This window comes from Rhinichthys klamathensis, unplaced genomic scaffold (genome assembly GCF_029890125.1).
Source record: "Rhinichthys klamathensis goyatoka isolate OS25496 unplaced genomic scaffold, OSU_Roscu_1.1 h1tg000192l_1, whole genome shotgun sequence".
Classification (NCBI taxonomy): domain Eukaryota; kingdom Metazoa; phylum Chordata; class Actinopteri; order Cypriniformes; family Leuciscidae; genus Rhinichthys; species Rhinichthys klamathensis.
Window position 1 is genome coordinate 3015823 of NW_026606718.1, and position 22079 is coordinate 3037901.

Genomic DNA, 22079 nt, shown 5'->3' on the forward strand with positions numbered 1-22079 from the left:
GCCCTATTTAAGGGTATAGGGGGCGATTTCGGACACAGCCTGGGGCTAAACAAAATAATTACCAAGACACAGGTGGAACACATGAGTGCAAATCAAAAACCATGGCAACAGAAGAGCATGAACAAAGAAATCACCGGAAACTGAATTGAGAACAGCGCAAAACTAACGCAAGTAAAGTCCAACTCAAGCAAAACACTAACACAGATCAGATGTGACACCAAACTTTGAATGGTAGAATAAATTGTGTCTTTTATATACTGTTTTTAAAGCTGCAATCGAATCATGTTAGTTGAATAAACCTACTTCTGCTCAGTTTTGAGCTTACAGACCTGTTGTTATAACTGCAAATCTGAGAGGAGCTTTGAAGAACAATCCTGAATCATGCCACATCATCAACAATTAAATACAGATAATTCAGTAATTAAGTACAAAGAACAGCAGGCTTTTTGCTGACGCCAGTGGTGCAGAAAAACACACATTTAACTGGATGCCAAATCAGATGGGTAGGCTTAGATCAGAGATAACTTTCTATGAAACAAGTCTTCAAACAAGTCCCATGAGGGAATTTATCTGATTTATCCAATTTTTTTTTTTTACATGGCTATGTTGTGTTGTATGAGATGCAAATCCATTTGGCTCACTCAAGGCAACTATAATTAAATCCATGGTTACATTGGATTCAATCTGCGTTCATTTCTAAGTACTTTAAGGAACACTCCGACTTTTTGGGACTTTAGCCTATTCACCTTATCCCCCAGAGTTAGATAAGTCCATACATACCCATCTCTGTGCGTGCTGTAACTCTATCTGACGCACCCACCGATAGCCTAGCTTAGCACAAAGACTGGATGTAAATGGTTGCAGCTAGCATACGAATCCAAATAAGTGACAAAATAGCGCAAACATTTTCCTATTTACATGTTGTGATTTGTATAGTCACAGAGTGTACAAAAAACAAAGTCACATGAGACACAGACATATTTTAACCGTATAAATACTGGGAACTATATATTCTCTGAAGGCGAAGCACTGCTACTTGGGCGGAGGGATAACCGCAGCACCTGAGACGCGCTCTCTGCTCCTCACCACGGCGCTTCTCAGGTGCTGCGGTTATCACTCCGCCCAAGTAGCAGTGCTTCGCCTTCAGAGAATATAGTTCCCAGTATTTATACGGTTAAAATATGTCTGTGTCTCATGTGACTTTGTTTTTTGTACACTCTGTGACTATACGAATCACAACATGTAAATAGAAAAATGTTTGCGTTATTTTGTCACTTATTTGGATTAGTATGCTAGCTGCAACCATTTACATCCAGTCTTTGTGCTAAGCTAGGCTAGCGGTGCACGTCAAACAGACTTATAGCACGCACGGAGATGAAAAAGGTATGTATGGACTTATCTAACTCTGGGGGATAAGGTGAGGCTAAAGTCCCAAAAAGTCGGAGTGTTCCTTTAATACCTAAAAAGAAAAAAAAAAACTTATTGAAGACAGTGGCATGATTTAATTCCATGTTTATGATTCCTTTTTCCAAAGTCACACACAATTTAATGGCCAATAACGAGTCTCACATAGACCGCTATGTTGTAAAAACCAACGGCCATTGCAGCTGAAACTGTCATAAATATTGTCAACAAGAGGAGCAGCTGTATGATGTCATAGCATAACCACACAATAACAGCTATACATCTAGTTCACAAGATGCATCTCAGCAAAATACTTTTTTGTTTCAGCAGGACAGATTTGCTTCCGTAATGCTGTGGTTTCAGTCCTGTTGCGTGGCAGCTTAATATACACAAAGATTAATCTCTATTTTACGCTTACCTTAAGACCTGCTGAGATGCACACATTTCATGAAGTGCAGATATTTGATTGAACGTTATCTGTAAAATGAAAACTGGTTGTATTGTGATTGAGAGTAGAAAACAATTAAATATGTGTGATTTTTTTTTTTTTTTTTTTTTTACTGGCCTCTTTTTTCTTCTGATATTTCTATGTTTGCACTCGAAGGAATCTAGTTTGATAAATAGAAAAACATGCTGTATTTCTTTTTTTGTTGTTGTTCTTCTTTTTTTGCAGTGCAGACTTTCTAATGTAATTTGAAGGGGTTACATATTTCTGCCACCTTGCATCATCTCCACACAAACTTACTTATGATTTGATTCTACATTACTGTGTAACCATAACATTGAAAAGCCATATTCTTCTTTTGCAGTGGTAAAAGGATTCTTACTTTTGACATCAGTGTATCTTGTAAGCTGTGATGCACGGTGAAAGAAATAACCTAGTTTTTAACCTTTATACTGTATTCATAAAAAAAAAATTCTCTCTCAGAGGCCCCAAAAATGTATGTCTAAAAACAATGAGAGCAATTTAAATAACTTATTATTTTCCCTTCCCTGAGTTAGTCAAAGCCCAGAGACAGATATTATTGAAGCCTCACCTCTCAGTTTTACTAAAAAGAAGTAGTGCACTATTTTGGAAATGTGGTTGCCATCCATTCTAATCACTTTTTTTTTCTGTTTGGGATCAATTTGATTGCTTTGACACGTTGCCAATTGAAATAAAAGCAGTACATGTTATAAAGCCTTTCACAATGATGGTTAAGCACTGGTTTAGAACAAACCAGAGCTGTACGCATATTGGTTTATTCATGTATATACTGTATATGCTGCCAGGGTTGGAAGTATCCCTAAAATAGGTATCTAGCGTTATTTTATGGGTGTATATATGTATGCATACATATGTATATATGTATTCGCAATGCATTTTTTCAGCTTTTGGCTGGAATCATGTTTTGTGTACTGACCCTATTGAAATAAAGTAATAAATAAAAAATAAAAATAAGCCAAGATATTTCAACTTGATACACTTGATCACTGTTAAGTACACTTTCCAAGGTATTAATACAGCCTTGGAATCTCTGAGATCCCAAAAAGAACATGAATTTGATTGTGGATTTGTATACAGAGACCAATAGTGAAAAAAAAAAAAATCCTTTAAAACTATTGCCCTTACTCTAGGCCAGTGTTAGCAACGTGATGTTGTTGATTAGGGCTATTCATCCAATACAGTGACATTGCATTTTACAAAGTCATTGGCTTAGAACTTCAGCTGTAGAGTACATTTTACATGTTTTCACACTGGCACACTGTGTTTGCTTGTCTTGCAGTTCCCCCGAGAGATGGAGTGGCTGATCTTCTCCCTACTAGTCCTGGCTGTGTCTGCTTCGGGGCAGCTGTGCCCCAAGCGTTGCATGTGCCAGAACCTGTCGCCATCTCTAGCCATCCTCTGTGCCAAGACTGGTCTGCTTTTTGTGCCAACAGTCATCGACCGGCGTACAGTGGAGCTGCGTCTCACAGAGAACTTTATTACCGCAGTAAGGAGGAGGGATTTTGCAAACATGACCAGTCTCTTGCACCTGACGTTGTCCCGCAATACCATCAGCCAGATTTTGCCTTATGCTTTTGCCGATCTTAAGCGGCTGCGTGCACTGCACCTGGACAGTAACCGCATAAGCGTCATCATGGACGACCACTTCCGAGGACTCACGAACCTACGGCACCTTATCCTTGCCAACAATCAACTGCACAACATCTCGCCACATGCATTTGATGACTTTTTGGGGACTCTTGAGGACCTAGATCTTTCGTACAATAACCTGGTGGATATCCCATGGGACACTATAGGACGCCTCACCAATGTAAACACTCTCAACATGGACCATAACCTCATAGAGCATGTCCCCCTAGGAGTCTTTTCGAACCTACACAAACTAGCACGTCTGGATATGACATCCAACAAGCTAAAGAAAATACCCCCTGACCCATTGTTCCTTAGGATACCAGTTTATGCCAAGTCAAAAGGTTCACCCCTTTCCTCCCTCGTCCTAAGTTTTGGAGGGAACCCACTACATTGTAACTGTGAACTACTCTGGCTAAGAAGGGTAACGCGAGAGGATGACCTGGAAACTTGCGCGTCACCTCCTGACCTTATGGCAAAGTACTTCTGGACAATTCCAGAAGAGGAGTTCATCTGTGATCCCCCTGTGATTACAAGGAAATCTCCCAAAACCTTTGTCATGGAAGGTCAACCCACCAGCCTGAAATGCAAGGCCAATGGGGACCCAGACCCAGACGTTCACTGGATCTCCCCAGAGGGCCGTCTAATCGCCAACACCTCCCGTACTTTAAGCTTTAGCAACGGGAGCTTGGAGATCAACATCACTTCCTTGAAGGATACAGGAGTTTTTACCTGCATTGCGTCAAATGCTGCGGGGGAATCTACAGGCACGGTGGATTTGGTGGTCAGCCCGCTGCCACACTTAGCTAACAGCACTAACCGGATCCGAGAACCTGATCCAGGTCCATCCGATATTCTAACCTCTGCTAAGTCGACTTCATCAGTCAGCAATGAGACCAGGTCTCAGGAGAGGAAGGTGGTACTTGCTGAGCTTACGGCAAATTCTGCACTCATCAGGTGGCCTTCGCAACAACATTTCCCTGGAATCAGGATGTATCAGATTCAGTACAATAGCTCGGCAGATGACACCTTGGTCTACAGGTAAGATATCTCATTATTTTGTGAAATCTAATTACAGTTATAGAAGGCTAAATGGTTGTGCTAACATAACAATGTTATTGTGGTGCAATTGGGCATCTAACAACGTATCTAGCCTTCTCCTATATAAGTGCATTGCAATGATATGATGTTCATATGTTGTTAAGTATCTCAATTGATTTCATTACTGGGACCTGCTTTTAATATTGCATCTGTTTATTTACTGTATTGTTTAATTGAACAATCAATGGCCTTCATCTCCATGGACCTGCCTTATGCTTCATTTTTCAGTGTGACAAAAAATGACAGGCGCAACTTTATCTGTATTGCACTGCAGGATGTCTTTGTCACGATAAAAGAGAAAGTGTTTGCTTCATCTGTCAGAAGTTGCACTGTTTATGGGCCATGTATTCCCAGAGCACTTTCTAAAGCTTTGGGATATCCAAAATTCAAAGTGTTTGTGCACAATGTTCTTTGAGCCTCAGAAATCCCATTCATGAAAGAAGACAGAAATATCAGAGATAGATGACTCTATGGTCAGACTAACAGATGATTCTTTTTGATGTGAAAGAGAAAACAAAATATGTGCTGGGAGAGGTGGGCACCAACCAGGCCAATTTGTCTTTTTCTAATGTTTAGAATCCACACCAATTGTGATATCTTCTCATTCACAGCTGTTTTGTATGTTTAATTAGTCTGGGTGCTGGGGAAGACCGTGAATTAGCATCCATCTCACAACCTTGGGCAATATGCGACAGTGAAACGAATGACCATAAAAGCTAAACACATTTCCTGGAAGAAAAGAAAAACTGAATGGATGAAAGATAGGCTACTTTGGCTTTATGAATCATTGATACTGGTAGCTGTATTGTTGGGTCAGGGATACAAGAACATTTTGTACATGCTGGATTTGAAGAAAAAGGCAAGGGGCACTAATGAAAATTATACATTAATTCAAATGAATTATACTAATGACATTCCCAACATTGCTATCTCTATGCAGATAATATAAAGATGGCTTAAAATTATTCAAGCGACCCAAAATATTAAAGTTATTAATGTACACCTGAAGTGAAAATTCGGTCATTATTTATTTGCCCTCATGTCCTTCCAAACCTATATGATTTTCTTTCTTCCGTGTAGCACAAAAGGAGTCCAGAGGGGACGATTTTAGAAAAGGGAATAACAAAGTATAATTTTGATTCATATAAAGCTATCATATAACATCAAACGACTTCACACTGCATGCGTAAGTAGAGCATGAGGAGCACATATATTTTCATTTTTTTAGCTGAACTATTCGTTTAAGAGTGGATTATATGTGAAATTCTGGGAAACTGGGTCATCCCAAGGAGAAGTCCAGCTTTCCAAACCTCATGCGCATTAAAGCAGAGCGATTGATTCTAAAAAAGGCATCCAGTCACTTTTGCTTAAGCTTTCTCTTTTCTTTTTTTGACCTTTTAACCAAATCTCCACAATGCTCCTCCTTCTGATTGAATAAGCGTGTCAACAGGTTTGTCTAGGCCACATTGTACCATATTTCTCTATTAAAGTCAGAGTCATGATACAGGTAAATGCATACAAAAACAGCTAAAAATCCATAAAAGCTATGCTGTATTTGGACAGGCACTTGTGCTCTATCATCAGTGATGATACTGGCCACACTTTCCTCTGACAGGCTGCCACAGGAAGTGCATGTACCACTGACAGCTAAGAGTAACACCTTGAAATGCCTCTCCGAAAGAACAGACGAATAGAGACATATCAAAATAGGTTTCTGCTTTCTTTTCACACTTGAGGACAGCTGGAGGGGACAAGAAACCAGCACATGTTACTTTGTGCATTTTTTTTTTATCCCATAAATGAAAGGCTGCCTATTGTAAGGCTGGTGGTTGGTTGGGCTCTTTGTTTTCATGTGTCATGTGATCCCCACGTTTCCCTTTTGTTCATGCCATTTGCTTTTGTTTTAATTTGTGTAACATTGAGCTTTCTGTTATGGTTCCACTGAAGCCGAGTCAATTTTCTGAGCCCAAATGCAGTTTATTTCATGATTAAAAAAGTGTACAAACAAAGCAACAACTTGAAAATAAACATAACTTAAACTTGACTAAAGCATGGTGTTGACATGAAACTCACAGGAGTTGACAACAGCATCAAAAGATAAGGCTTGACAAACACGCATGGCAAAATCAGGGCTATAAATACACAGACTACCAATGAGCACTTGAGCAACACCTGAATGTAATGAAGCCAATGAAATGAGAGCATAATACAAATAAAATAACATAAAAAACACATGGCATGAACACAAGGGAAACGTGGGGATCACATGGCACTTGAAAACAAAAAGCCCAACCAAACACCAGCCGTACACCAAAAAGAATGCACCGTAGGTATGCGAGTATGAATATGTATGTTATGAATAGGCAACATAGAGGCAACAACACTTTAGTAATTTGTTAAATGCATTTGTTTGCCAGGGTTGTGCATCATTCAGAAATGAATTGATGACCTTGAAGTTCTAATTATATTTCTGAATTTGAATTGAATATAGTAAATAAAAAGGTAGCGTTTATCAAGGCAAACTTTGAATTTTACAATCACAAAGCCAAGTTTAAAAAGGTTTGGGGGCAGATTGCTTTAGTATGAAGTGGCTGCAGTAAAAAAAAAAAAAAAAAAAACCTTTATTCATCCAGCCAATTAGATATCAGAATAACATTCAAGAACATCGGAAATGAAGTAGAGGCAAAATCTGAACAAAAACGTAGACATGCGCTGCATCCGAAATTGCATGCTATCTGAGTAGGAATTTGAATCTGAATTTACTGTGTGACTGTTAAGTATACAAAAGTATGTTCTATATAGTATGAATAAGGGTACAGGGTTCCTACACATTTTCCATTTCAAAATTCCAGACTTGCCAGACTCAAATTGCTTCACTGCCATTCATAAATCCTCTCCTGTGGCCTCATGGGATAGTACAGTTTCATCGGAAGTAGTAGGACATCCAGATATTTGTCGCTCACTTTTTTACTGGAAACTATGTACAGGTATTTGGACATACTATTTTGTTGGCGTACTTTGCATACTATATAGTAGAGAAGTATTTGATTTTGTAAGCAGTGAAAGAATGCACATTTAGGTAGGCTCTTATCTAAGTGATCCAAATCACATTCAATGCTATCATTTGGTTGAAAGTAGCATTTGGTGCTAGTATAGCCATAAGCTAATGTGTACAGGAGAGTTAACACAAATGTGCCTTAATTGTCGTTGAGAATCGTTGAAAGGTTTGATTAAGTGGCTTTGCTTATAGAAGTGTCTGGTGGGAAGAAAGCACACACATCTATCAGCGATCACAAATTAAGTTCAGTTGCAATTTGTCATTGTTTCAAAAGAATGCTCTGAGCAGCAGCATATGCTTGGCTTTGTCTTTAAAGCACATCTTGTGAGGGTAATACTTTTATTCTCTGAGACTGAGTGTTTTATTTTGAGGAAGAAAAGAGCACAGCTGTGTTCCCTAAATAAAGATCCTTAAGAAAGCCTTGTGTAAGACTGCAGAAAATAAGCTTATCCATGTAGTGCATGGGAAAAGTGGTTAAAAGCAGCTCCTCATAAATCAGAGACTGAGCACTTTGTTGTTTAACAGCCAAAACGCTGGATTTTGCTCTGTTTCCATTCCATCTTTTAATTCTGAAATCCGATAAGCACTCTTCGGATAGGATTAATTTTCCAAACAATGTTTCATTTACAATTATTATGTGATTTGATTCGGACAGGATCGAAACCCATTGAAATGTGCAAGACTTACATAATGAGATAATTAATTGTGTATAATTAAGGGAGGAATTCAATCAAATGAGCACCATACTTGACTTTTAAAGTATTTCAGAAGAGTTTGCGATCAGACTTTCCTTATTTATTTACTTTTGTACATTGGATGGGATGCCAGCAGTACTGGAACCACCAACTGTTATTTTACCCTGTCAAAAAGGTTGAAATCTATAATTAAGGTGCACCAGGTAGTGAACTTGACAAGGTCAACCATATATTTTGAGTGAAGGAGTAGAGTTAGCCGGACATGTTCAATTCGGATGGGATTAAACAGGATTTTCTGCAAAACACAAACTCCTCAGTGAAAACCTGTCTGAATAGGGGATAATAAATACAGCGTGACAAGCAAATGAGTGAATGACGTGCTGAAATTCACAGTTGGTGCGAGTGACAGTGCTTGTGCACATGATGTTCATGTGCATTCTTGGTTATTTCTGCACTGTTTAACTGTGAATCACACAGTGGTAATGTCACTGAACATGAGATTCATGGATGGATAATGGATTTGAAGAAATAAAAAAAAATCTATTAAATTAGATAAAGCAGCACTTTCACTAGTGGTTTCACTAATTTGGAATTGCCATTTTCAAAACGGTGGCAAAAAAAAAAATACAAATAAGAATTTCATATAAAGTTGCATTAGACTCGAATACATAAATGTACACTACCTGGAAGCAGTGTTGTACTGTAATTGTTAACTAAAACTTAAACTATTAAACATTTTTATGATAAAAATTAAGCTAAAATAGTGAGAAAACATAAATAATAGATGAAAAACTTAAAAACATTTTGTTACTGACAAGACTATAGCAACTATTTTAAAAACAGCCGAGCGACATTCATGTGACTGAAAATGAATTGAAGCAAGTGGCGTTGCTACTTTTAATTAGTTGCCACCCAACACGGGCAGATGAGTGTTCTGCTAATACAAATGGCAGAAAGGTTTTACTCTTAGCAATCTGCTAATTGCTTTCTTAATGGATATTAAACCAGCACCGAAAAATTCAGGGTTTTATTTTCACTGGGCCCCCAGCAGATGCTTTTAAAGAAACACAGCAATTATCCACTTCACAAAGCAAAGTCCAGAGCTTCCCTGAAATCTTAATTAGATCAGATCATGTGTGCTTTAAAAGCAGGCTATGTAAATTGTGCCTTTGGATGAAAAGGTGGATATGGTTGTTATTGAAACAGCGGGACAGATGGTTGGTGCAACCTGCCTATCTGGCACCCACTTGTGTTCAATAGCTATGTGATTGTAACCACCGAAAAGCTCTTTTTAGTGGTGAAAAAGGACACATCTGTTTGGACTATTTTTCCTTCTGGTTATATGGATTTTGTTCTATAATTTTCATGAACCCATCATTACGTGTTATAGCTCACCATATTAGTGTTTATATGGCACGGGTTGGAACTTTTGGAACCGATGAAGCAAGTAGAGGATCCGTTAGCAATAATCTAACTTTATTATACTGAATAAACAGAACAAAACACAGGAGCAAACCTAACATTGAAGACACCAGACATCAAATTGAACTGAACAGGGGGTTTAAATACACAGGAATGATCGGAACAAGTAACAGGTGCGCAAGTCAACTAGAAACCATGGTAACAAGCGAGGCACACAAACTCAGGCAACCAGTAAACAGTGAAATTCATGGCTGCATCCTAAATCCTAAACTGGATACTTCCCTACTATGCTGCCGTGCAAAGGCAAAAGACCGTAACTTCGTGTTTGGTCGAAAATTAGTTTTTTATATTTTTGGCACATTCAAGACCCCCTTTATCATGTGGATAAGTATCTTGAGTCAATTCCGTCGTTTTTTCGAGAAAATAATGGGTTGTCTTAACAGTAACTTCCAAAAGCCCGTGAGAAACCAAGGCAGAACACCGTAACACCAGTTACCCCTCTTTGGCTTTGTTTTGGAACGCTCATTTTGAGTTACGGTACACTGCCTTTGTTTAGCCGCGCGTCAATATGAAGTTACGGTGCTGGCGTTCTATCAAATAATGCTACCTTTCAGATTGTACGGTGTTCTGCCTTTGTTTTGCTCTCCATTAAAATTGAAATTACGATGTAGCCGGTGTACTTTGTACAGCTGCCATCAGTCCCTGTAACTTCTGATGTCCTCAGAGCTTTGTCCAGCACAAATGCGGTCAGAACATTTAGTATGGTCTGAACCCGCTCCATATGAAAAACGTGCGATAGGCTATCCATCGCGAATGATATATGCAGAGTTGACAGAAAAAATGTTACACACGCCGTAGCAGGTGAATACAACAAAGAACTAAAGCCCCGCCTCACCCAGATCGGGTACCGGACCTGGTTGAAACAATCATGCATCTAGCTGGCAGAGTGCCAAAACTTCGCCGGCGCCTTCAGCTCCGCCCTGAACACAGTCGGGCTGACGCGGGACTAATATATCACAGGGAGTGATAATAATGAAGCAACAACGGTATATTGGTGCATACAACATAATGCAGCAAGAATTGCTGGTGCATACAACATCAGACAAGCTGTTACAAGCGGGTTGTACCTACAATCACACTGTCCGGAATAAATCCGCGGGACGAGCGAAGTGCACTGCACAATAATAGGGCAGACAGCTGAAACCACCGCTACTGAAAAGACGCAGAACACAGAAGGTTGTGCTATAAATGCATTAGTCGTCTAGGTAGTCCAGAGCGCGCTCCCCACCGAGTCTCAAGATGGAAAGCACTGCGTTCGTACTTTTCGTGAACGTACGAGGAGCATGACACCTTCGAACACGAATATACTATAAACGAGTCCCCGGGTCGAATGTGCGCGAGGACCTGTTTTATCGTGATCATTTTGAACGCGCGTTTATCAAGTCTTATGCCACTCGGTACCAATTGAAGATCTTACCGCTATGGAGGTATTTTGCCATGTCTCATGTATTAATAATGCCACCAGAATGCAACCAAAGCACAGGGTAGCAATAAGTAGATGTCTATAAGTGTAAATCATACAAAATAAATGCCATGATCACTAGATTTTATACAGGTGTTACTATAATGATTTTGTTAATGGTGATCAGCAACCAAATATTGATAATGTGGAAGTTACTGCCTTTTGCCTTGGCATAACTTCTCACTTTTTGCTGACAATGCAAAGGCAGAGTGTACAGTAACTTTAAAATAGTGGTCAAAAGTCAAGTTTGAGCTCAAGATTTTTTATGTAGATAATTTTTATTACTAAAACATCTAATTGCCAGATTTACAGTGTCCTACCTATAATTAATTTGGAGGGACAACTGAAAATCTTTAAAATAATTTTTCTCAGTTCCACACTCTAGCGAGTTAAGGTCTTTCTCATAATTTTTTTATTTTGTAATATTTTGTAACTATTGATGTAATATTAACCCTTACTAGACAGAACTTACTAAATATTATTTTAAGGCTATCGTTGTTATCATAGAAATGTTTGTATAGAGTGATAAAAGCCAAAATGGTCAATAAATTAGAAGTTAAGGTATTTTGCCTTTGTATGACCCATTATTGTTTTGCAGATAATGCAAAGGCAGAATACAGTAACTTCCGAATAAGGGTCAAAGGTCAAGTTTGAGCTAAAATTTTTTTAATGTAGATAAATATATTCATTATGACAACTACTTGGCAAATTTTCATTGTCCTACCTATGATACAATTGGCTGGACAACAAAAAAACTTTAAAGTCATTTTTCTCAGTTTCACACTCTGGTGAGTTAAGGTCTTTTGCCTTTGTAGGGCAGTATTGTAGGCGAATGTGACTAAAGAAGTATGTCCAAATTCACATTACTCATTCAAGAGTAGGCCGGTACCCAGATGACCTACTACCTTCGATGAGATTCTGAAGTGTGCACTTTACAATCCCATGAGGTCAGGGGAGAGGATTTGTGAATGCAGTGAAGCGACGCAACTGACGCTGGTAGGTCGCATAATAATGACATGGAGAATGTAAAAATCCAGATTACATTCACACTACACACATTCATACTATATAAAACATGCTTTTTTAGCGATTACAAAATAATTACTTATTCAAAATAAGTACTTACTCAACAAAGTATGTGATTTAGGACGCATTGACAATGCAGGAACACTGAAATTAAATAAAACTTAACCATGGGACCCCCCACATTGTCTAAATTATTATTCACACAGGGAATTATTTCAAAAGAATTATAATTCAAATGAAAGTGTGCCATCTAATATGCAGATATTTGACTGGACCCAGATGTCCTGTTTGTTAGAAATAATAAGGCATACCTGCACCACCTGCCATGATGACATAAATAGTGATGCATCTGTAAAAACCATGCACCTGGTATATGAATGTTAAAATATAGTGCCATGTTATAGCAATATATTTCTATTGAGCAGACTACAGCTATGTGTTGTTTTGGGTGCTGGTCTTTAGCATGGGATCGTCCTACCAGGCTTCTAACCTGATTCTTTCTCGTGACTCAGATGAGGTTGTTGCATGTTACACGGGCAAACAAACACAGCCATACTGATAATGACGGGATGCTGGCTGTGATGGAAAGAGTACAGAGAAGCAAAGTATATGTCTTGGTCATGTTTCCCTGGGTGAACTTAAGAGTAGCTGTGCCCAATCAGTCCTGATTAGCAGATGGTTAATGTGTGAACTAGGAGGCAGAGAAGGGCTAATGTTTCATTCATCATGAATGACTGATGAGCTGATTAAAAAGACTCCCAGCAAGGGCATCACTGGACTGCAGAAGAGAGCGTGAAGTCTGTGTTATCTGCACCATTCCTTCCATTTCAGATGCCAAACTCTCTGCAAGTGTGATACCACTGCCTGATCGTGACGAAAGGCCTTTATCTGGGTAGATTAAAGGCTGTAATCTAGATTACTGTTGGTGTAACAAATCCCCATCCAAATACTATATTTGTGCATACAATATTAGCAACTTGTCAGTGATCTAGTAATGCAATTTTGCTATTGTCAATCTTGCTGATAGAGCTACTACTGTAGCTCGCTATTCAAATTCAAAGTGTGCATATTAACTATTAACATTTTCTTGCCTTTATTCATTGGACAGTAGTCACATGTTTAACTATTAAATCTGAGGTTAATGAAGTGTTTGCAAATCTGGAGAGAGAGATTTCTGGAAGGTTTACTTAACATTTACTTATTTGTGAAAGTTTCATGAATGAGGCCTATTGTCGCTAAATATATTAAAGCTCATCAACAAATAGAACGTGATATTTTCACAATCATTTGTTAGTAGAATTCTTACAATAAATCCATGTACATGTTCATAAAGATCATGTCATTGGACATCATTACATTTCTGTTCTCGAGTGCATAAGAAAATTTCAGAACTTTTTTGGTTTTATACTTCAATAGAAAAGCAATGTTAGTTGGTTCATTTCTGTGAATCATTTTGGTTCAAATTGTGTCAGTAAGATTTGTTGTTGTTGTTGTTGTTGTTGAACAATTTTTTTTTTAAGCTAGGATGCATGAAATTGATCAAAAGTGACAATAAAGACATTTACAATGTTATAAAACGATTTATTTCAAATCAATGTTGTTCATTTGAACTTTCCATTCATCACAGAATCCTGAAACAAAGTATCATGTTTTCCACAAAGATATTAATTAGCACAAATGTTTTCCAACATTGATAATATTAAGAAATGGGTCTTGAGCACAAATCAGCATATTATAATGATTTCTGAAGGATCATGTGACACTCAAGACTTGAGTAATGATGCAAACATTTCAGTTCCCTATTGGGTAACACTTTATAATAACTGCATGCTATTAATCATTTGTTAAGCATGAGTAAACAGTTAATTCATAATTTATAAAGCATTAATAGACATTAATAAGCAGTTTATAAATACAGCTATAAACACTTTTTTCTTGATTTATAAGCATATCTATAATGCGTTTAATAATTGTATTTTCATACTTTGTTAATGATCAATTAATAATTTCTAAATGAAGTACATCATTATTTATAAACCAGTTATTTAAGAGTTGTCAGTTATTCATAAGATCACTTAGAAAGTGTAAGTAAATGTAGTAAATACAGGTAGTTATAAAGCATTTAGTAGTGGTCAGTTAACTATTTTGTGAGCTAATCTAAAGTGAGGACTATTCATGCCTTGTAAAGCATTTATAAAGGAGATTTAAAGGCGCTTCAATCTTCTAAAATGTAACAAACACAACACAGTGATACAGAACATAGAAATATTTAACAGCCTTTAAATCTCCTTTATAAATGCTTTACAAGGCATGAATAGTCCTCACTTTAGATGAGCTCACAAACATAGTTAACTGACCACTACTAAATGCTTTATAACTACCCGAATTAACCCTGAATTACAGCATAAATACATGTTAATAAAGCATTTATTAACACACTAAGTAACCATCACTATGTCTGAATAATAAGATGTATGACTGTACATTTAAATAGTTTATTAATCATTTACTTACACGTTCTAAGTAATCTTGTGAACCACTGAAAACTCTTAAATAACTGGTTTATAAAAAATGCAATTAATCATTTAGAAATAATAAATTGATCATTAATAAAGGGAGGAAAATACAATTATTAAATAAATTATAGATATGCTTTTAAATCAAGAAGAAAGCATTTATAGCTGTATTTATAAACTGCTTATTAATGTCTATTAATGCTTTATGAATGATGAATTAACTGTTTACTCAAGCTTAACTAATGATTATTAGCGTGTAGTTATTATAAAGTGTTACCTCCTATTGCAATTGCATACCTTATATACATCTAACGATGCAGACTGTCAAAATGTTGAGTTTGCATTTCGATCAACCGATCCTCCTCTTTTCTTCCTCCCTCCCATGAATTTCATCATTCCTACAGTGCCCCAGATCAATTTTTAATTATGGACGTCACTATGACTCCCCTCCCTCTATAACGGAGCAAGACGACACGCTTTAATTAAAATGACATGCCATAGCCCTCCAGATAAAACAGCTCTCCCTGCCCTAGATAGTGATTTTAATGACAGCTGACAACAGGTAGCCTTAAAAAAAGATGCTAATCTAGCAAAACAAAATAACTTGGAATCATTGTTATAAAAGAGAAGGATTCTTTCTGCCTCAGACATGTTGTTTAATAATTTAAAAAGGAAATTTCAGAACAGAACACATTCTAACCTAACATAATGGCAAAAGTAATAATAATAATAATAATGACTGTTTTCAAAGCATAAAGTTCAATTATATCTGCAGAAAGCTAACAATTATTTAAAACTAACTGTTAGTTTTAATATTTGGTGCCTGATTAAAATAATAAACCACTTGGCTGTTATTATTCAATTTCTTAATCATGAAAATATGTTAATGTCTTTAAAATTACATCACAAAACACATTTAATTAGTACTACTAAAACATTTCCCTTTCTTTGTGTTTTTGAAAGTGTTTTAGAGAGAATTATTCGTACATAAGATGTACTAAGTGTTGTCTATCCACATGAAGCAGGGGTAGAAGAAGGTATTTTAACATTGAAACACTTTACCTTTTCTGGTACATTTCTGCACCTCGTCTTTATGGATTGCATTTATTTATCATTTTTGGAGAATCAGCCACCTATTAAAGATTGATTTTGAAAAATCTTTTGCTTCATTTTTCATGTCTTTTCCATCCTCTATACTGCCGTTGTTTTAAACGAAGCATAAAATTAATTTTCCTTGTGGGGGTGTAATTAGCATGTATTAGTAAGCTACGACACTGGGGATTTTTTATCTACTGTAGATATTGGGTGTTCTGTGTTATAGAAGAATGTATTTCAACTCATGTTCTGTTTGCCATTTTGACTTTTCCTAATCTAATCATAAAGTAAATTTCAATTTAATCTTCCTGAAAAATTATACATTACTTGGGTTCAGGGTCTCAGAATATAATTTTCTGTTTATTATTGACTTCTATTTGCATCATTGCATTTTTCTAATATGGGTTCTTGCAGGGGTCACTGTCACCCTTACACAAACAATGTTGCTGGATGGATAGCAGTTTCTAGAGCTGCATGATTAATCAAAAAAATAAAAAATAATCGTGACATGGCATAGTGCGATTATTACATTTTAAAGGCTAAATAATGTATGCGCTGCGTGTTTCAGTGTGAAGCGCAGCACTGTGTTTATTTACACGTGAGCAACTCATGATCTGCTGTGTTCAGTGTCTCAGAGCAGCTCTGTTCACATGAAATGCTCCACCAGTTCTCATCTCTGCAACTGAGTTTGAGTTGCTTTTAACATGCTTTTTTGGGAGCACAACATTTTTCCCCAAACTTGAAATGAGAATAATTGTCTATAAACCAGCTGTTGTCAACAAAACAAGCGTAAAGTGCCGCACACAGTTTGGACCATCTCTGCTTGTTTGCAGTGGGACGGTAAATAAAGAACTGGTTATTTGAATAAGTACAGCGTTTTCTTTGCTCAAGAAACATTATATAAATAAAGGCTAATGTTTTATGCATTTAAGTAATGGAGAAGAGTGTCTACTCTTAGTCTAGCATTTGTCATCGAGTCATGGTCAATTCTGTCTTAAATAGTTTTTAATGACATGAGATTTTGGCCATAGCTGAAACAATTGAGTGTGTACAGTACATAGCTACAGTAAACTTTATAACCTGTAAGTTGATGAAAATGTAATGACAGACAAAACACTTATATCTGAAAATCTCAGGATTTCTCACTGGTCAAAAACCTTGTAACTCCATTTGACCTTGATTTGGGTCAAATGCTAATAATATAATGACACATACAAGTCTTTGGCTATATATAAATCCAGAATATCATCTTTGACAACGCGGTGTTTACTTATTTAAAAAAAATACAGTTATAATAAATATTATAGTCATTGAGATTAGTGTTGTCAAAAGTACCCACTTCTGTACCAATTCGGTACTGAAATTTTAAAAATGTGACGATACCAGCATTTCTCTCTAGCTTTTTGAGCGCTGTTGAACAGATTCTTCTTAACCGATTGCTTACACAGATGCACGGGAGCGTTTGAAAGCAGGGGTCTATCAGCGGATGCGTCTATAAGTGGATATATTAGGGATCCGCTGATAGACGCCTGCTTTCAAACGCTCCCGTGTGTATCTGTGTAAGCGTTCGGTGAAGACAAGATGTTTTTGAAGCGTGGATCATAGCCAATCACAGACATATTTGTTGAGCGCGTTAACACAATGGAATCCGTTCAACAGCGCTAAAAATGCTTTTCTAAAATGCATTTCTAAAATGTAGTATTTTTAGTACATGTAAACAAAGTCTGTACTTTTGACAACACTAATTGAGATAATCACAAACTATTCAGTTAAATTGTGCAGCCCTACTAACAAACCTACAACTTTCTAATTATTTTTAAAAATCCTACTACATTCTTATTATTAACTTTCCTATCCTATTCACATGAAAAAAAGCAATTAGATTTTTTTCCCCAAATAGTGTGGCCCTAGCAAATACCTTTCTAAAAGAGCTTGTCTAAAATTGAGGGATACAGCCTCAGTAATATCTGTCTGGGCTTTGACCCAGAGGAACATCTCAAAAGATTTGAACAGTTTAGTTTCAAAATAACCACGGGGTCTGAGACCTCAAACAAAAACCGTAAAGTGAATTTTAGGGTGAAACAAATTTGATTGAGCGGTCCGTTTCAGAAGCAACATTTTCCATGAATAACCAAGGTTGCGTTACAAGGGTCTCAATACCAAATCGCTCAAAATCGTGCAGTTCAGCGATCAAAAGAACGCTATGTAGGACGAAATGCATCCGTTGTAATGTAAGTACACCCCCTCCCTTAAGCTAGACAGCAAAGCCCTTTAGATAGCATGTGTGACTGAGGTTTCACTTTAATGCAATAAAGGAATTTCTGAGCCAGACCATCTCCTCCTAGAGCTACTTAAAGTCCCTGTGCTTACAGTGAAACCAGGCAGATTTGAAGAAGTGACTAGCACCACCATATTTTTCCCCGTTTATCAAATCAATCGATCCGTAGAAGGAAAGAGGAGAGATTTATGAGGCCACGCTCTTCTGTTGAACCAGCTTTTTCCTCTGCTCTCTCTCCTTTTCTCTCTCTTAGACCATTTTTCTTTCTTTTTTTCTCAGCATTTTGTTTATTGTGCAACTTTGGCCAGCAAATCTTTTTTTTTTCTTCTTTTTTTTTTAAGATATGGCAGAAGAAAAACCAGTCAACGTTCTGAAAAAAGAGAGAGAGAGAGGTTTCCTTTGAGGACATTCATATAGAAATATTCAAGGTGCCTGGGAATCTTCTTTCGGACTGGAACTGATGGATTATCCGGGCAGTTTGCGAATGAGCCTAGTTTGTTGAGTGTTTGATCTTGACCTGGATCCAGTAGGCCATTTATTTTCACTACATGCTGTGCCTGTGTAAAATTATAGCTATTGCTTTGGCAGATGTGACAATAAAACGATGAAGCATCCTGCACTTCCCACCCGAGGCCTACGCAAGGTCTGCGAGTTGAAAAGCCATATTGTGAGACTTAACGAGTTGATTGTCGGACAGCAGCTTTGCTACAAAAGCCCTATCTATCCACTGGCATTGAAAGCTGTTTAGCCGGCATTGTGAAACACAATCCAATCCTCTTCTCCTCCAGCCTGTCAGGCAGTTACCGCAAACAGTTTCCTCCCCTGGCTGAGCGCGATATAGCATTCAGAAGTACAGCGAGGAGTCAGCAGGACTGTTTAAGCATGTACCGATTTAATTGCGGGAATGCATCTTTCCCAGTGTGGCCAGATCGCCCACGGCATTTACACCGAAAGATGACTCCCCATGTTCTTGTAGCTTTCTGCTTCTTTTCCCTCTGGTATATTTTCCAATTTTGTATTTCTTCCAATTATGGCCAGCTCAAATGTCCATGGCTGATAGAAAAAAAATGGAGACTCATTAGAGTCCAGTACCGAGATGTGAATATGAAGTAAATATGAACTCCTAATATTTAATTAAGGCGTTTAGGTGGGATTTAAATATGTTTTGTGAAATAAGAAGAAACCTCAGTTGGAAGCCTATAGCCCTCTGGCGAGGTTTAGTTTGCATTTTGTTGGGATAATGTCCGAATGAAGTTGCATTTGTGGATATTAGATTTATAACATTTACATCAATAACAGGATAAATGTACTGAGCCCCTAAAGGGGACATGGTGGTGGGAAAACAAATAGATGGTGGAAAAATAATAAGTCAATAGGGGCTTTCGCACTGGAGGAACCTTTTCATAGTTCCTAGAACGTGTTCACGTGTTTAACGTGTTCGCACAGCAGGAACTAGGAACGATTTTAGTTCTAGGAACTCCTTTTGGAGGAACTAATTTAGCTTCTACTGTACTTCAGAGTAGGGTCTAATAATCCAGCACTATAGGAACTACCAGTGACATTAGGGTACGCTGATTGGCCGAACGCACGCGAAACACCAGTATCTGCCATTTAAAAAAAAAAGCAGTGTAAACATACAGATTATAGCCTGTATATTTACTCCAGAAACTATATATACATGGAAAACAGGGATAGTTGGACATCTTAACCTTTATGCTAAAGAGAAAATCCAACGCAACTTTGAGGGGACCCAATCCAAACATGATTATGTATTTCTGTTCAGCTGGCGACACTGGACATCAACCACACGGCATACCCTAATACTGTACAGTTTCATATGCTGTCTACTTTCTATGTATAACAGTTCTATCTAATAACGTATTAGACAGGACTGTTAGACAGATCGTAAACTAATGAACACTAAGAATGCGAGCACTGTGAGCTCAGGCTCTGGCGTTCTCAGCGCCGTCAAAATAAAGGTCCGCTGCGCCGTCAAAATCACAACAACAAAAAAATCACAACAACAAGCGCAGCTTACGTCACTTCAGAGTTCCTACTGGCTGTGCGAATGCAACCAGGAAAAGGTTCTCAAGGGATCGTTATCCAACTATGATCGCAATTTCCATTGAACTCTATTGGTAACGACGGAACTTGCGACCAGTTGGCTTTGGGAAACGCACCCCTGGCTAGTTCCTAGAACTAAGTTCCTAGAACTACCCGGTGCGAAAGCCCCTATTGCATTGCTTTTGCGAGTGACGTACACGCGCAAGAGATCACTTCCGGCGCTTTCCGGCGCTTGCGCAGACCGAAGCGCCCGCGCCCTCAGATCACTTGGACGTGGCTGTGGTTACAAGAGGTAAAAACGATAAAAATACTGTTCGTTTTCCCACACAAACCAATCATTTCGTGTCTTAGGCCATCAATGTGTACTTACATTTACGAGTCATTAAATCATGTTTAATTTGGACTTCTCTGTGCATGCTCTTTGACGTGGTGACCATAGACCTGCATTATATGACTGACAGACAAGAACGGTTTGACCTAAAAATATCAAAATTGAAACTACTGCGGAAACAAAGACACATACATCTTGGATGCCCTTGAGGTAAGCTAAAACATACCAAAAATGTATTTCAAAGTGAACTATCCCTTACTATCCCAATTGCCCCAGCTCAATGAGAACACCAGATCCCCTATTTATTTTGGACACTTTTATCCCCATAGACACTTTATTCCCCTTTTTGGACATTTTATGCTTATTTTTATGTTAATAAACTCCTCTCTGAGGCTTGACGCCACACTTGCACAACACCAGTATGATTTACTACTTACTGATTGTAGACAGATGGTATTATAGATGTTCTCATTCTACAGAGTATTTTACGGGGCAAAAAAAACCCTGTAAATGCCTGTGCCAGGATGCATCTAACAGTTTATCTGATCACTTGCATAAGCAGATAGAAAATTAAACAGACAATTAAACAGACTCAAACACAAATGTGCCAGCTTAGTTTTGAGATTTCCGTCAGACTAATATAGCAGAATTCAGCACGTCTCATTTTCTTGACCCACTCCTTGATGACATCTTGGGTCTGTCGACTCCCATTTCTCCATGCTTTATTAGGCCCAGCTCACTTTACACCACATTAGCTCGGAGACAGCTCTAACTCACAGTAGCGCGGGCCGACCAGAAGACCGTGGGCCATGTGAGGATAGAATTGGCATTTCTCAGAGGAAAGCACTGGCATGTCACCACCTCTTTACTGGCAGGCACGCCTAAATGCAATTTCAGCCGCATTCTCATGTCAATATAGAGATATTCTCTCTGACTGGATGTAATCATACTCCAATCAGACATCTCCTTGAGCACGAGCTACCGTTATACCTTCATTTGCGGTGATTATTCGACTCCAGGGCGACTGTCAGACTGATGTCACACAAGCCACTGTTTACCTGCAGGAAACAAGCAGTCTCCGTCTTTCTTAATTAGTTGATGTTATTCAGATGACTGAAAAGGAAGAACGATTTGAACACTTCACTGTGGTCTGTGATGAGCAAGTGCGACAGTTTGCCGAAAATAGAACCGCATTGCATTGAATGCAAATAAAGTGTTGAGTTTAAATGGTACTGGCAAATAAAAAAATAGAGCGTTTAGGGAAAGAAATGGGACTTATTCATGTTTTTAAATCTTCAGTAAGTTACAGTACTGAGTTAATCTATGGTAGCGCCTCTTATAATTGGCTATGACATAACAAGTGCTTTAATTTAAGTCTAAGCTGCTAAATGTAGGCACACTCTACAATTCTTCATAATTATGATGCTCTGATGGAAAAAATTAAAAGTTAG

The 22079-nt window shown here is 37.9% G+C and overlaps 1 protein-coding gene across 2 annotated transcripts in view; it reads left to right on the forward strand.

Moving 5' to 3' along the window:
* zgc:172282 (leucine-rich repeat and fibronectin type III domain-containing protein 1-like protein) overlaps nt 1–22079 on the forward strand; it is a 128683-nt gene that overhangs the window by 71555 nt on the left and 35049 nt on the right. For both annotated transcript variants that reach the window (XR_008808151.1, XM_056262457.1), the window contains exon 3: nt 3171–4561. Coding sequence is in view for 1 of the 2 variants with exons in the window: in XM_056262457.1 (XP_056118432.1) it covers nt 3183–4561 (1379 nt within the window). In the remaining variant the exon portion in view is untranslated. The remainder of the gene's footprint in view (nt 1–3170; nt 4562–22079) is intronic.